This window comes from Eriocheir sinensis, unplaced genomic scaffold (assembly GCF_024679095.1).
Source record: "Eriocheir sinensis breed Jianghai 21 unplaced genomic scaffold, ASM2467909v1 Scaffold294, whole genome shotgun sequence".
Taxonomy (NCBI): domain Eukaryota; kingdom Metazoa; phylum Arthropoda; class Malacostraca; order Decapoda; family Varunidae; genus Eriocheir; species Eriocheir sinensis.
This window is the reverse complement of record NW_026111603.1, coordinates 415001-432412: the sequence shown is the minus strand read 5'-3', so window position 1 is coordinate 432412 and position 17412 is coordinate 415001. Positions and strand designations below refer to the sequence as shown.

General features: G+C 43.6%; 1 protein-coding gene across 1 annotated transcript in view; it reads left to right on the top strand.

Moving 5' to 3' along the window:
• The first annotated feature begins 1828 nt into the window (after positions 1–1828).
• The window catches only part of LOC126991506 (alkylglycerol monooxygenase-like), a 16603-nt gene continuing 1019 nt past the window's right edge, over positions 1829–17412 (top strand). Inside the window, exons 1-7 of the mRNA XM_050850260.1 lie at positions 1829–2043; positions 10247–10371; positions 10647–10795; positions 12080–12346; positions 14569–14720; positions 14962–15213; positions 17009–17412. The exon at positions 17009–17412 is cut by the window's right edge and continues 1019 nt beyond it. Coding sequence (XP_050706217.1) covers positions 1942–2043; positions 10247–10371; positions 10647–10795; positions 12080–12346; positions 14569–14720; positions 14962–15213; positions 17009–17281 — 1320 coding nt within the window. The 5' untranslated portion in view covers positions 1829–1941 and the 3' untranslated portion in view covers positions 17282–17412. The remainder of the gene's footprint in view (positions 2044–10246; positions 10372–10646; positions 10796–12079; positions 12347–14568; positions 14721–14961; positions 15214–17008) is intronic.

Below are 17412 nucleotides of genomic sequence, written 5' to 3'. Positions count from 1 at the left end.
GAAGTAATTACAGGTGATGCAGTGTTTTCCAACGACTTAGACGGACGCTTGGGAAAAAAAGATGGGTGTTTACGTCATGCATTCTTAACACTGAGACTTTATTTGTTTGTGATATTTATGAATCAGCTTTTAAATATTAGGCGTCGATTGAGAGAGATAGAGAGAAAGACATAGATAGATAGATAGATGGGTAGATAGATAGATAGATAGGTAGACAGACAGTAAGAGAGAGAAGAGGGAAAGAACGAAAGAATAAGAGAACAAACGAAGGAGACAACAAATCGCGCACGCACACACATACAAACAAGCACTTACAAGCACACACACACACACACACACACACACACACCACACACACACACACACACACACGCTAATAAAAAAAGATCTCACCTCCACCACCGTGACTCTCAAGCCAGCAGGCAACTCCTTCCTTTATATTGCACTTGCACCTCACCTTCCCAACACTCCCTCCTGGGCCTCAGGTCAGCGTCCCTCACTACGCCCTGGGCCGTCTTTGTAGGAGCCTCGCGCCTCACCCTGCCTACCTCTGTGCCTGCATTCGTGTTTGCCTTCCTGTCAGCACACATACCGCATTCGTAACCTTTCCTGTAAGTTCCGCTGTTTCCTTGTGCCCAGCTTTAACAGAATAACGAAGACTACACGGGAGAAAAAGGAGGATTGTGCGCCATCCAACAAGGAGCTCTGTAACGGGTATGTTGTCCCTGTCATGGTCCTACGTCACGCGTTGCTTGTGGGCCAATAATTAACAGTCACAACCTGGGTAAGAAGACGCCGCCAAGCTTAGAGAAAGTGCGTGATAAGGTCCATAGGGAACGCAAAGGAATGAAGGGTGTGGGTTTCATGGGTGTTAGGATAGGTTATAGAAACCCCGCTCTGCGCTGCGTGACGAAGTGGAAAGGATTTGTCAGTATGGTGTTAATGGCGTTCAGGATGACTATATAATTTATATACTCGTGGTGACTCCTCACTCTCACCTGTGTAGCCAAATTGAAATGACTGTTTTTAGCGTTCAGGGTAAATTTTCAGTGGTGAGAGTGACAGATTCCCGCTTTGCCCTGCGTAACCAAGTAGAAAAGGAGTTGACTGTGCGGTGTGTATAGTGTTCAGGGTAACATTTCGTGGTGGTCAGGGTAACTTTGATTCTTACTCTGCGCTGTATAACGAAGTTAAGTGGAGATCACTGTACGCTATTTATAACGTTCTGAATCTAACTACGCGCCGTGTGACGAAGTGAAAAGGAGTTGACAGTACTGTGTTTATGGCGTTCAGGATAAATTCTTTAAGTGGTTTGAGTGACTGAGATTCCTTCTCTGCCCTGTATAGTGGAGTGGAGTTGACGGTGCTGTGTTCATGATAATTTAAATTAGACGCCCTCCCGAGGCATGGTGCGAAGCGAAGGAGAAAATGAGAATAATTATTGTAATGCTTCACTGTACCACCTGGGATCCAGAAAGATTTTGCGAAGTTACAGATTTGTTAGCCCTCGTATAGGTAACGTACGCTACCGCTGCGTAGCGAGTTATGTGTGGATCCAGACTGAGTCTGGATCCACACATAACATAGGACTGACCAATGAAAGGTTCGAAACACTGGTCACATTTTACATAAAGGAAATTAGCACATTGGGACCGGCGTGTTGTTGCTAAGGACAGGGATGAGTTATGCCAGCGTACACGACACAGCGTGTTCGTGTATTATATCTCTTTTCATTGTATGCACTATAATTTGCGATTATGCCCCGTGTATACTTATTTACTCGTAGGCATAACATTACGTATCTTTATCTGCCTTTCCAGGAATTCTTGTGTCTCCAGCCAGAAAGCTATCGAATAAGAATCCCAAGAGCTAGACGGTGGGTATAGGCAGAGGAGAATCATCATCATCAGTAGCAACAGCAGCAAGGCGACGCAGCGCAGCATGGAGGCGGCGGCGAGGCGCGTGGGCACCCTCTTCTACCTGGTGCACCCCAACGCCTCCACCTTCCAGCACGCGGAGGAGGTGCCGGACTACGCCAACGAGGTGCGTGTGCGTGTGTGTGTGTGTGTGTGCAGGTCATGGCAAGGACGAAAGGAGAGGACTGCTGCGTAACTACTCCATTTGACGAAGATTACCGCGGAAGTGTTTAGGCAAATACCTGTAATGCACCAAATGTTGATTGCCTGGATGGACGTAGGGGGGGGGGGGGGTGAGCGGATCGCATTAACAAACAAACACACCAGATAAAACAGCGGAGAAAGAGAGATACAGATACACACGAAGATAATTTTTACACTAGAAACTCACAACTAGCACATTTGAGGATACATATAAAGGAAAAGACACGGAAGGAGCAAAGCCGTTAGCATAAGACGCCTATCCGTACATGAACAACAACAAAAATATAAAGTAAAAAAAAAAAAATCTTTACAACTAAGGGTAACAACACTTCTATTTTTTTCTCTCATGTAAAAAACAACAACCCTTCTCTGATCACTTCCTGGACCTGGCTTTAATCTATGCATGATCCAAACAACCTCGCGTGTGAAGATTGTTTTTTTTTGTTTTGTTTTTTTCAGGGAATTCGGTCATTTTATAATTATTCTTAAGTTGTGCAGTGCGTCTCCCCTCAACTGTTCCGTGCATGTCCGTCCACCCAGCCTCCGTCGCATCCTCTTGAATTATGTGTGTGATGGTCACCTCTCCGAGCCGCTGAGCCGTGGGTAACGGGCGGGTCGGAACTCACAAACTAACCATATATTCATTTAATAATTTGCAGTGAATATCTCGGCAATATGTATGCTCCTCACCTCAACCTAAACTAATCAAACACTATAATCAGTAATATGGGTCCCGATCAGCAAGACACTAGACAACTTAGTTCTTCCGCGTGTGCTCCTTGATTTCATGATAAAGAAAACTATATATGTCATTCTGCATGTTAAACAGATTACACACACACACACACACACACACACACACACACACACACACACACACACACACACACACACACACACACACACACACACACACACACACACACACACACACACACACACTATACATGCCCCGCCAGAATACCTTATACCCTGGTCTGTTATTACTCCCTTGATTACTGCCTCGGTGTTCCAGTGGTTGCGGGCACGGCTTCACTCCTTTTCTTTCTTTCTTTATGGCACTCAAGTTAAGGTTGGGTGGGTACTGAAATTACACACCGCAATAAAAGATGAAAAAAGGACAGTGGATATCTGTGATCTTTTTTTTTTTACTTTTTCCACAAAGGTACTTTTTTCGCATATATAATTTTTTTCACCAAGACAATAATTCCCTATCTTGCTGCGTGAGCCCCCCCCCCCAAAAAAAAAAGAAAAAAAGAAAAAAAACTTCTATCTTTTTCTCTCATGTAAAAAACAATAACCCTTCTCTGATCACTTCCTGGACCTGGCTTTAATCTATGCACGATCCAAACATCCTCGCGTGTGAAGATTGCTTTTTATTTTTTTCAAGGAACTCGGTCATTTTATAATTATTCTTTAGCTCTGATTTTGTTTCTTCTTCAAGGCGAGTAAGAAAACACAACAAGAACAGCCAGCTAAGACGTCTAAAGAATATTGCGCCAGCGGACTTTTTCTTTCTTTTTCTTTTTTAGTCTTTCCTTTGCCGCCCTTGAGCTGCTTCCATTACTAAAAAAAAAAAACATCATGAGATCGAACCTTTTGCTTATTGGCATTTTTAACAGCTTTTCCTTTCTTGCGTAACGAACTTTTTTGGCTGCGGGTTTTTTGTCCGATATGTTTTGCTTCGCTCACACACACACACACACACACACACACACACACACACACACACACACACACACACACACACACACCTCTTTCCTTCCCTCTATCCTCCCCTTGCGGCCTCAATCTCCTCCTAACGACCCTGACACATGCGCTAAGAGGCCACTCAACGTCTTTACAGCGGCGAGAAAGGGAAAGGAAGAATGACCGCATAAAAGAAACCAGGTAAGAAAACGAGAAAGAGGAAAAGGGACTCCGACTCCGACTGTAGAGCGATCAAAACTTTTTATCGCGGCTTAGTGTTACATCGCCTGCATACAACGACGAGGGTGAACCGAGATATTAGCAGTAAGGGTAGGGTAAGTTTAGGGGTAGGGTAAGGGAAGGGTAGGGTAAGGGAGGGGAAGGGTAAGGGTAGGGTAGGGTAAGGGAGGGGTAGGGTAAGGAGGGTAAGGTAAGGGAGGGGTAGGGTAAGGAGGGTAAGGTTAGGGATAGGGTAAGGAGGATAAGGTTAGGGGTAGGGTAAGGGAGGGGGAGGGTAAGGAGGGTAAGGTTAGGGGTAGGGTAAGGGAGGGGTAGGGTAAGGAGGGTAAGGTTAGGGGTAGGGTAAGGGTAGGGGTATACGGTAAAGGAGGGGTAGGGTAAGGGGAGGGTAAGGTTAGGGGTAGGGTAAGGGTAGGGGTATACGGTAAGGGAGGGGTAGAGTAAGGAGGGTAAGGTTAGGGGTAGGGTAAGGGAAGGGTAGCAATAGGGAACCGTCGGGAGTGGAGGCGGCGAGTGAGTGAAGCGACGCGCCTCCTGAAGTATGAAGTATGCTCCCTATTAGTTAGTGCGACCCCTGACAAGTCTATCGAATCATCTCCTGAACTTATGAACATCCTTTTGGTCTCGGAAGGAAAAGGATGTTCGAGGAGGAGATGTGAGGCATGCAGCTGACTCGTTCTGAAATGCTATAGCGTATACCCCCAACTTTACCTTTAATACAGTTGCTATCTAAGACCCATTGGCTGTATGTCACTTTTGGGTAATAATGGAACGGAGATGAGCACCGAGGCCACGCGCAGCTATAGCATATGCCTCCAACTTTACCTTTAATACAGTTGCTATCTAATGTATGTCACTTTTGGGTAATAATGGGACGGAGATGAGCACCGAGGCCACGCGCAGCTATAGCATATGCCTCCAACTTTACCTTTAAAACAGTTGCTATCTAAAATCCATCGGCTGTATGTCACTTTTGGGTAATAATGTGACGGAGATGAGCACCGAGGCCACGCACAGCTATAGCGTATACCCCCAACTTTACCTTTAATACAGTTGCTATCTAAAATCCATCGGCTGTATGTCACTTTTGGGTAATAATGTGACGGAGATGAGCACCGAGGCCACGCGCAGCTATAGCGTATGCCCACAACTTTACCTTTAAAACAGTTGCTATCTAAAACCCATTGGCTGTATGTCACTTTTGGGTAGTAATGGAACGGAGATGAGCACCGAGGCCACGCGCAGCTATATTTATAACGTATGCCTCCCAGTTGCCTCCTAGAACTCATCGACCGGGGCATGAACGATAGAGGAGAAAATTAAGGAAAAGTAGAGAAAATCGAGGCTATTACGTGTGAGCGTCGTACGATTGAGACCGTTGTCGTACTACTTGATGTTTCGAGGTACGACTTACACCTTTTCGACTAGCCGGGCACTATCTCTCGTAGCGTATACATTTCTAGCAAATTGCGTATACATAAGTCAGATCCGTGAAGTATATGAAGGGAAAGTTAATCAGTGAGTAGTTTAGGAGCAGTGAGTAGCGGGCTTTTTTTTCACATTTGTTTCCTTTTTTTATGCCCTTGAACTGACTCATCTACTGTAAAAAAAAAAAAAAAAAGAAAAAAAAAAAAAGAAAAAAAAAGTGAAACGATTTTGGTCCATGGTCCATTACGACTCTTTCCCAAGGTTACAGAAAACAGTGACCGGGTCTTGATGGGTGATTTTTTCGTCCAAGGCGCGGAAGTCAGATAAAACTATCACTATATAGCAACACAAAGCAGTCCATCAGATCCCAACAGCTTCTACGAGAGTCTTTTCAAACAGGCGAACTGAGATGCCGATACCTTTAATGATACGGGCTTTGGGCCATATTTTTAAACATTTCTGCGCCCAAGAACACGTAATTTACTAGTCTTTCGTGGGAGTTTAGGGCATTTCCAGGGGTACTTTTATGACCTTGGTGGTAGTCTGAGCCTTCTTCTGTACCGTGAAACTAAAAGAACACTCATTAGAACTCCATTAACCTCCTTTTTTGGCCTTTGGAAATAGTTGGTGTAAGGGGCGGGAGCATTTGACAATACCAACCTTTAGATTATACAGACTCCTTACGTTCTTATGTTCTTATGTTCACTTGCTAATACTCTCTCTTTATTTATCTATCTATCTGCACAGCCTACATATCTATCGCTGTCCTGTCAATCTTGCGTCACTGAGTTGTCCCCCAAAACGAACGCGCCCACAACCAAAGGAAGGAAATTGGAAGGGAAGGGGGGGGAAGGGGGGAGGGAATCTGCTTTTTCTTTTGTTTTAGAGTGGAGGCCTTAGATAACTCCTTCGTTTATGGCGTCACGTTGATGGCGTCAGTGTGCCACATAAAGGGAGAGAAAATGCTCCATAACGTAAAGAAAAAAAGGCCCATAACGAAAAAAAGAAGGTTATTTTTTCTCTTTTTTTTTCTCTCTTTTTTTTTGGTTCTCTCTCTCTCTCTCTCTCTCTCTCTCTCTCTCTCTCTCTCTCTCTCTCTCTCTCTCTCTCTCTCTCTCTCTCTCTCTCTCTCTCTCTCTCTCTCTCTCTCTCTCTCTCTCTCTCTCTCTCTCTCTCTCTCTCTCTCTCTCTCTCTCTCTCTCTCTCTCCATCTCTTATTTTCTTTCGAACTCATCAATCTATCTGTCTATCTATCTATTTGTCTATTTATCTAACTATCTATGCATCTATTTATTTGTCCAACTACACCTCTTTATCTATCTGTTTAATCTATATATCTCCTCCCCCTACAACTATCTATCTACCCACTGCTCTCTATCTATGCATCTATCTATCTCTCTATCGGTCTGTCTGCCTAAGGACCAATATACTGAGCTTTGTACATACATAGTGTGACGTGACTACGCAGATCTTCGCGGCAACTTTCCTGTTCCCTGGCGAGTGACCGAAAAAAAGAAAATATATATGTAAAAACGATCATATTAGAAAAAGAATATATTCCTTTATTTTTTTGCCTTCCGCCCCCTTCTTTTTTTCTTTGATGGGGGGAAGGTTCTTGTAAAACACCAAATTTTCTTGTCTGTGTGTGTGTGTGTGTGTGTGTGACCTTGTGGTGCTGCGTGGAGGTCATGACGACATACAAGATTCGTTTTTATAAGGGCTGTAAATTTAGCATGGAGTCACCTGCTTAGTCATACGTCAATATACGGAGTCGTGTGAGGAATATGAACGACCGCAAGAGTGAAAGAAAGACTTTAAATTCATATTCTCAAACATTTCGGGGCTTACACACCCACACTTGACAAGGCTTTCATAGAGGTTTTGTTATAGTGTTTCCATGAGTGTATATACATTTATGAGCCTAGTAACAGTTTGACAAGGCTTCTGCAGAATGTGAAAACTCTCACGAGCACCCGACTGATCTCCTTTGTGGTCTTTAGAGATATTTGTTGTGGGAACCGGAAGCGTCTGAGAATACAGGCTAACAAGCTGTGCACTGGCCATCCGCATCAAGTTGAGTTATTGGTGAATGATGACAAATGAAGCCGCGTTAAAGTTTATGGAGTTGTCCCACCAGCCTCCAAGGAAGATAGCTTACTGGGTATTCGAATTAACTCGAGTTTGAGGAAAATCAATATAAATAGAGTCATCGTGAAGCATCTATTGGCAATACCAGGGTCAATGACTTTGTTTTGGCTGATGATGCAGCAATCCTTCCGGAGTCACTGGAGATTCTGGTGATGGCTCACGAGGCACTGCACAAGGAGGCGAAGCCCTTGGGATTTCAGGTCTCCTGGGCCAAAACCAAGTTACAGGTGTTAGGAGGCTTGTTGGATGAGACATTACAGTCTGTTCATGCGTGTGGCGAGAACACTGAGATCTGGGAAAATTTCATATATCTTGGTAACGTAGTTCATAACAACAGTGGCTCTCGCCAGGAAGTCTTACGACGGATTGGCCTGGCCCACGATGCTATGGACTCGCTCAGCACGAGTACATGGCGCTGTCGATACCTGTGTAGAAGGAAAAAGATCCGGATCTTCAAGTCCCTTATGCTCCTTGTGTTATTCTATGGCTGTGAGGCTTGGACAGTAAATACGGACTTGGAGAGGCGGATTGATGCCTCTGGTAATAAATGTCCACGCAAAATCATGGGATATCGTTGGAATGTCTTTGTATCCAACCGGCGACTACTCCGTGAGACTGATTCGACATATATCACCTGAATAGTCCGTTAAAACTAACTCCGGCTATACGAGCATACGCGCATGTGGCACGCTACCCAAGACCCGACCCTGCTCATCGGATTGTCTCTTGAGTGGAGGAAGACAAGGGGACGCCCACAGAGTTCGTGGATCGAGCAAGTCGATGGATCCTGCCAGGAGGTATACTCAGGATGAGAAGGGGGCCTACATTACCCTGATGAACCTCCGGACTTAGCGTCGTAGGGTGGGCGAGGCGACGCGTCACCCCGGCGTATGCCCTCATTTATTCATTGAATATAAAGAAATATGTGCAAGGAGATTTCAACAGGCAAGGGGTAAATAGTGTTGAAGAAAAAAAAAGAGAAAGTGTTCCTGTCTCGCTTGCTCTTCTGTTTGTGACGACAAAAAATATATGTTTTTGTGTCTTCAGTTCTTGTGTTCGCACAGACAAGAGTGTAAAAATTTTAAAAAGTTTGTATATCGCTAGTTTTTTCTGTGTACACGGAGACAAGACTTAAGGAAACGGCCACATCTCGCTAGTTCTTGTGTTCTTGTGTGCACCAGAAGAATGGAAAAAGTTAATATATTTGACGTTTACGATACAAAAAAGGTTTGGTTAGTCTTACAGAGAACATCCTACGGAATCCCCCCCCCAAAAAAAAAATAATGAGTTAATATCTTTAACGTTAAAGATCAGAAGTCCGTCATTTTGATAACAGCCTACAGAAGCGAATAAAACAAACAAACTAAAAATATTAAGGTAAAGGATTATGGTCACTTCCACTGATCCCTGCGTCACTTTTACGAACATGACTCGTTCTTCAGAGATTTTTTTTTTTTTTTTTACTGAACCAGTTTTCTTGTCTCGTGATTTCTTGCTTTCTTTTGACGATCTACTTACTCAACAAGTGACGCATGAGTGTAAACCATGAAGTCCACACTCACACACACACACACACACACACACACACACACACACACACACACACTCGACACCACCATCACCGCCACCACCACTACCACAACCACCACCATCAGCAGCAACAACGACAACAAAACAACAAAATTAACATCCCCCTGACCACCCCGCCCCCGCCACTACCATCAGAGACACGCCAGTCCTCGTCGGCACACAAAAACACTACCACCACCACCACCACCACCACCATCAACAACACCAACAACAACAGGAACATCAGCGAAGTGGGCCACGCTATTTCTCAACATACAGGTGGAAACGTGTTACATGAACGGACGAAAAACTTACGTAAAGAAAAACTTATGTAAAAAATAAATACGTGCGTCCAGTTTGAGGGAGAAAAACCAAAGGGGAAAAAATGGATTAGCCCTCCGGAGATGAAGGACAAGAAAAAAAAACAGAAAAAAGCTCTTGAAAGTCCGAGTAACACTCACACACACACACACACACACACACACACACACACACACACACACACACACACAACTCAACCGAAAACATGATGAAGTTCCAAACTCAATGGAAACAACAACAATAACAACGAAATAACAACAGCAACAACAACAACAACAACAACAATTTTTTTTCTTCTTCTTCTTCTTTTTCTTCTTCTTCTTCTTCTTCTTCTTTTTTTTTTCTTCTTCCCTCTTTTACATCGGTGGTTACACGCCTGATATGATTCATGTTTATTGAAACAAGCCCGCGGACCAGGTATAATTCAGTTTTTATCATGTACTTATTAGCTGCAGCTGATTTTTTATATATATATATATATATATATATATATATATATATATATATATATATATATATATATATATATATATATATATATATATATATATATATATATATATATATATATATATATATATATATATATATATATATATATATATATATATATATATATATATATATATATATATATATATATATATATACACTTAGAAATATATATATATATATATATATATATAGAGGGCAATACACTTCTAAAAAAAATGCTTGTCCTTCATTCTCAGGCCGTTCCAGTGGTCATCATAATTGTCATCCTGGAGATGGCGGTCAAGCTGGCGATGGGAAGGCCGTACCGCGTCAACGAGGCGCTCTCCAGCGCGAGTCACGGCGCCATTCACGAGGTCGGCAGGTGAGGCACATCTCCGGTGAAAGTCGACACTTCCTCTGGGCGGGTGACATTCTTTCATGCTGAAGAGATTAACAGATACAACACACATATATCTCGACATTATCATTACTTGTTCATTGCAAGACGAAAACATCTTTTCGACGTCCTCCATCTCTCTATCTGATGTTAGTGCACTCCATCCTGCTCCATGATGAGTTGATAAGTTAAGGAAGCTGTGCCGATGTGTTCTGGCGTGGGAAGCTCCAGGTGGCTGTGTTATGACTTGTTGCCGGCAGGATGTTGGTGACGGGAACGATGCTGCTCGGCTACGAGTGGCTGTACCAGTACCGCCTGCTGGACCTGGCCTGGGACTCTCTCTTTACCTGGCTGGCAGCTTTTGTCCTGGTCGACTTCTGCTACTACTGGGTTCACCGAGCAAACCACGGTAAGCACGGACCAGGGGCCCCTCTCCGGACATGAAAGAGCTCCACTACGACTACGATTAAACTTCTAAAAACCCTTCCTACGGATTCTATCCTTCTCTTTTTACTTTTATCTCCAATTTCCTTTCCGGCAGTTCTATCTCTGCTGTGGTAGACGGTCACTGTCTTTCCCCTAAACCTTTCAACAGTGGTGTCCCGCAGGGCTCTGTCCTATCTGCCACTCTCTGTTACTCGTCAATGATATTCTTTCCACAACAAATTGTCCTATCCACTCGTACGCTGATGACTACTCTGCATTATTCAACTGATTTTAACAGACGACTCTCCCAACAGGAATTACAAGACTCCAGACTGAAGGCTGCAGAACGCTAAACCTCAGACCTTGCTATCATTTCTGATTGGAGTAGGAAGAACCTGGTGTCCTTCAACACCTCAAAACTCAATTTCTCCACCTATCAAATCTACACAATCTTCCTAACACCTATTCCCTTCGTCATAATTCAGCTGTTACCTTCTATTACACTAAACATCCTCGGTCTATCCTTAACTCAAAATCTTAACTGGAAACTTCACATCTCCTCTCTTACTAAATCAGCTTCCTCGAGGTTGGGCGTTCTGTATCGTCTCTGCCAGTTCTTTCCCCCGCACAGGTGCTGTTCATACACAAGGGCCTTGTCCGGCTTCGAATGCATGAGTATGCATCTCACGTGTGGGGGGTGCTCCACACACACAGCTCTTTTGAACAGAGTGGAGGCTAAGGCACTTCGTGTCTTCAACTCCTCTCCTCTTACTAACAGTCTCTTACCTCTTAAATTCTGAAGCGCTGTTGCATCTCTTTCTATCTTCTACCGATATTTTCATGCTGACTGCTCTTCTGAACTTGCTAACTGCTTGCCTCCCCCCTCTAGCGGCCCCGCTGCACTCGACTTTCTACTCATGCACACTCCTGTACTGGCCAAAGCCCTTATGCAAGAGTTCACCAGCATTTTCATTCTTTTATCCCTTCCCCTGGTAAACTCTGGAACAGCCTTCCTTTATCTGTATTTTCTCCTGCCTATGACTTAATCTCTTTCAAGAGAGGAGTATCAAGCATCTGTTCTCCCGAAATTGACCTCTTTTTTGGCCTCTTATTCTGTTTGTTTTATTGGAGCAGACCCTAGAGGGCTTTCTTTGTAGCTTTTTTGTTTTGTTGCTTTTGAGCTGTCTCCCTTGCTGTAAAAAAAAAAAAAAAATGAGGCGAGGGATCGTGTCATCGGAACAGACAGCTTTTCTTTTCTCCTGGACAGAGCTAAACATCCTGTGGGCGTTTCATCAGGTCCATCATAGCAACGAGGACTTCAACTTTGCAACGGGTCTTCGCATCTCCATGTTTCAGAAACTTTCCCACTTCGGCTTCTATCAGCCCCTGGCGCTGGTGGGCATCCCCCTGCCGGCGGTGCTCGTCCACACAAGCTTAAACTTTGTGGCACAGTTTTGGGTCCACAGCAGCATGGGCAGCCTCGGACCCTTGGAGGGGGTGATTGCGACGCCGTCCTTCCACCGCGTCCATCACGGTAAGTGATGGTGACGCCTCTCAGTCATTGCAACAAGGATGTCTTTTTCTCCTACCAGAAGGACAGCATATTGCTTTTAAGATACAGGAAGGAAAATGTCCGCATCACGCCGCTCCGCATAAAAGACGAGAGAGAAAGAAGCCGAAGAGCATTATCAAATAGACGGTGTTGACTTCACACGCAGCGCCACACGCGGCCACTCGGAGAACTGTCAAAGCGGTACTTCTCCTAGTGTACTTGGTTCTTTTTTTAATTCCGGGCTTCCGGAATACAAGGTATTGTTTGGAGTCAAATGTCCAAACGCGTACCTGATGGTTGGGAAAATATATACTTTACCCATTGTTCGTTGATTTCAAAGTTTGCGTCTGTCTATAGTACATATGACAACTGAGTGCCGAATGTATGCGGGCCCGTATCTATCTCGTGGACAGCCCAATAGTGGCTGAAGGCAACTTGACATGTTTCGTCTCCTGAATATTTCGCTCATGGCTGTAATTTGCTTTCTAGCCCCTCTAGTATAATGTAATTTGATGTTTGATTGGAATTATTTATGACGGTGTGGTTATTTGGATTTCTGGTTTTGAAATAAGTGCTTTACACTCAAAGTGCTGAGGAAGGCAATACCAAAGCCGTAAAAAGTTAGTAAACAAAGCTTTTAATAAGCGTCCCCGTTGCAAATTGATAGCAAATAGGGTCCGTTTAATTAGAGTGATGTTTTGATGCTCCTCCCTTAACTTTACAGAGAGGAAGAAATACAGCGAAACGAAGGGGTTTCTGCGGCTTATCGTGTATGGGAGGAAAGAATGGAAATATACACCTGAATACCCGACATGCTTTCCCTAACAATCTTCTCTCATAATTATTATCTCGAGCTAGATGGTGCCTGTTGTGTGAGCCTCCTCCACTATACTCTATACTGCATATACTGTATATACTGTCTATACTGTACTTCTCCCATAATATATAGGCCAGAGCTCCATGCATATTCTCAAATATTTCAAGGCTTACACACCCACATTTGATCAGGCTTTCGTAGAGTTTGTGTGTATGTCCATGAGTTGTTCTATAACCCTAGTGAAGATTTAACAAGACTTCTGCTCCGTTAGTGTCAAAAAATACTCATGGCAACGCGACTAATGTCCTTTGTGGTCTGGAAGTATTTGTTGTGAGAGCCGAAGGTGTCTGAAAACACGGGGCAGAAGAAGACGCCAGAAAATAATAACCTAATTTGCTCCCGGTGGCGCCTTGATACTCCTCTCTTATAACCGTTTGGCATAGGAAATACAGAAGAAGAAAAGCCGACACTACGGTAGAGAAGAAAAGAGAGAGATCAGCAGCTTAACCCTGCCGTTCAGACAAGGAAAAGAGCAATAGATAAACCAATAATTTATGAAAACATGCTTATTTCGGATATTGAGAGAAGAGAGGACCAAAGTCAACCATTAAGTAGCTGTAGGATGAGTTTTTATATAGCTGGGAGAGGGAAAAAACAAAAAGAGACTCGCTCACAAACACCATTCGGGCAAAAAACAATGTGGAAGCAAAAAAGAGGTTAATCGTCTTGAAACTTTTGCAGTGATTGGAGAGATGGAACGATGGAGGACTGTGGCAGTTTTATTATTATTATTGTTATTATTATTATTATTATTATTATTATTATTATTATTATTATTATTATTATTATTATTATTATTATTATTATTATTATTATTATTATTATTATTATTACTATTATTATTAATATTATTACTATTATTATTACTGTTATTATTATTATTATTATTATTATTATTATTATTATTATTATTATTATTATTATTATTATTATTATTATTATTATTATTATTATTATTATTATTATTATTATATATCATTATCATTATCATCATCATCATCGTCGTCGTCGTCGTCGTCGAGGTACTATCATTTCCCTTAGCAACAGCAGAATCAGCAAACAGGTGACGTCACGTGGCCTCAGCGCCACTTGACACACGCCTGGTAGGGTCTGAGTGGCAGGAACCAGAGAGCAGCAGCAATGAGCAGTCTTAAACATTGTCAACTGTTAGTGTCTTTTTTTAATTTTTTTATCGGGACTCATGAACATAGAGGGCAAGATTTCAATACGAGTTATGCAATGGCTAGGAAATATTTACACATTTAGAGCAAACTCTTCCCTTAAAAGTGTCATGATGCAGCTTGAGGTGATATCTTCCATACCACAGGTGCCAACAACTGGTGTCTTGACAAGAATTACACCAGCGTGCTCGTTCTGTGGGACCATCTCTTCGGCACCTACGAGCCGGAGCGCGAAGACACTGAGATCGTGTTCGGCCTCACGCAGCAGCCGCAGACATTCAACGCCCTCTACCACGAGGTCCGTGTTTTTCAATTAGATTCATTCTCTAAAAAGCTATGTTTTCCTTCACATGAGTCCTCCATCCAATGCTTAGGTGTAAAGGAAAGTACCTGGTGCACCTGAGATGTACCTGTAAACAACCCACAAGCTGACAGTGACGCCGAGCTGCCATGTTCTTTGAGCATCGACCCGGCCTCACTTCATGCTCCAGACGGTCTGTTCCTTTCTCCTTCCTGTCACTCCGCGGGTTTGTCCACAGTTCTTCTACTTCGGCGAGGTGTTCCGCAAGGCGCGCAGCATGTCCACCTGGACAGACTCTCTGAAAGCAGTGTTCTACGGACCCGGCTGGACACCAGGGTCACCGCGCCTGGGGGACCCTGCCAAGTTTCCTGTCATAACAGCTCCCAGAACAAAATATGACCCTCAGATTCCCCGTTGGCAGCTGCTGTACATCGCTGTGCACCTTCTTGTAATAGCCTTGCTACAGCAGCAACTTTTCACTCGCTACCCGGTAAGACAGCAAGACAGTAGGCTACTGAGCCTCAGGGATGTCACCAGCTGAGGCTCATTGAGACTGTTGTGTGCCGAGGATCATTATGTTTTTGTATCGATATGATTTAAATATAAATGATTTATCTTCCCAACGAAACAAACATGCAGTGAATTAATAGAGGAGTCGTGTATTTAGTGACAAAATCTGGTAATTTCCTAAAAGCAAACCTAATATCCACACACACACACACACACACACACACACACACAAACAACAACCAAACAAACAAACAAACACGACAACAACAACAACAACAACAACAACAACAACAACAACAACAACAACAAACAGAATTATTAGTTGAACAGCAAAAAATCTTATTCGGAATACACATTTAAATCACAGACTCCACCTGCACTTGGTCCGTGTCTAGCCAACAACCGTGTACTTCGACAGGCACGGCCATGCCCTGAGGGATATGGAGCTTGTACTCAACCGCATGAAAGAGCTCGACGTCAAGGCAGGCGAAGATGGTGCCCGATAATGAAATAGTAACCTTAAGGGAGTTGAGCACCAATTAAAAACTTCTATAGTCACTTCTCCCTCCGAAATTAACCTTCTCTTTTTGGTCTCATTTTTTTTTTTTTTACAAGAGAAGTGGATAAACAGCGGGCATTTTTGTTTTATATGTTTTGCCCTTGATCTGCTTAAAAGAGGTGAACGCTAAAAAATAAGTGAATGTAGACGCTGGCAGTCGTCTCTGTGATGCCGGCCGTGTGAACAGAATGATGGATGTCGTAAACAGTCCATCGGTACATTCTCTCTCTCTCTCTCTCTCTCTCTCTCTCTCTCTCTCTCTCTCTCTCTCTCTCTCTCTCTCTCTCTCTCAGCCACACATACAAAGAGGCAGGTAAGAGTCTGGGAGGTCACACAATCAAGCCATAAATTGCGTTAGTAAAGTTGCATAAGTAAAGTAAACAAAGCCAACGCGTCGCCCACCATTCATGGAAGCAGTTTTTGTTCTCCCTCAAAAAGACACGTGAACTTTCAACGAAGAGGCCACAGTAATATTAACAAGTGCAAAGTTCTTCCGTAAAATGAAAGATCACGTTATGCGTCGTGGCGGCCTCTTTGACACGGACGATGATGCCGCGACGGGGTAAGGGGCGGAACTATAAAACTGTCTCACTTCTCACATCAGCTATTTCTAAAGGTCAAAGAGGGAGTCAGTCGGGTTCTAATGAGTGTTTCTTTAGGCTCAAGCTACTGTGGAAGGATCAAACTACCACCGGGGTCATAAAACTACTCCCGGATATGATCTCAACTCTTACGAAAGCCTTGCCAAATATGTGAACTCGAGCGACGAAATGATTTGAAATACGACCCAAGGACTCGCGCCGCACACCGTCGCGTTTGACCGATCTAAAACAACGTCACTACATTGTTTTGGATGCACGAACTAAGTCGTTATTAGCTTACCACTGAAATTTGGTTATCCCTCTTGATCAAAGTTTATCATGGCGCCCCTTTTTTTATGATTTACACTAACAACAAAAGCAACAACACGATCAATACAGGCAGAAACAACCTTGATCGCATCGCCCCCAACAACAACAACAACAACAACAACAACAACAACAACAACAACAACACTAGTGACTGCATCAACAACAGCAACAACAACAACAACAACTACTACAACAACAACACTAGTGACTGCATCAACAACAACGCTAGTAACAACAGCAGCACCACACTGACAATCTTCATCGCTTTAAACCAACAAGTCCAAGCCTTTCCCTCTCGTCACCAGACTGCCTCCTGGGTGACCGTGATGGTGTTCCTGGTCTTCATCACCTGTTCTGTGGGCGTGGTGACCGCCATGATGGACGGCTGGCGGTGGGCGGGACCAGCTGAGGGCGTTCGCTGCACCGTCTTCCTACTCTACGCTCGTTCCTTATTTGCTACGCACGTTCCTGTCCTGGACGCCGCCCTCACCCTCTTCTTCAGCCTGTGTGCATTCTTCTGGACGAGTCACAGCTTGGCTCACAGATACGCCGCCGCCAAGACTCAGAAAATACAATAACAATTGAAACGTTGATGTTTTGCTGATTATGTAATGTTTGGAAACTTTTCATTGATGATGTTTTCCTTTATCAGCGTTGTTAAGTTCGCAGAAGTAAGTATACAAGTATGGGGAATGTCGTCTTATTCCAC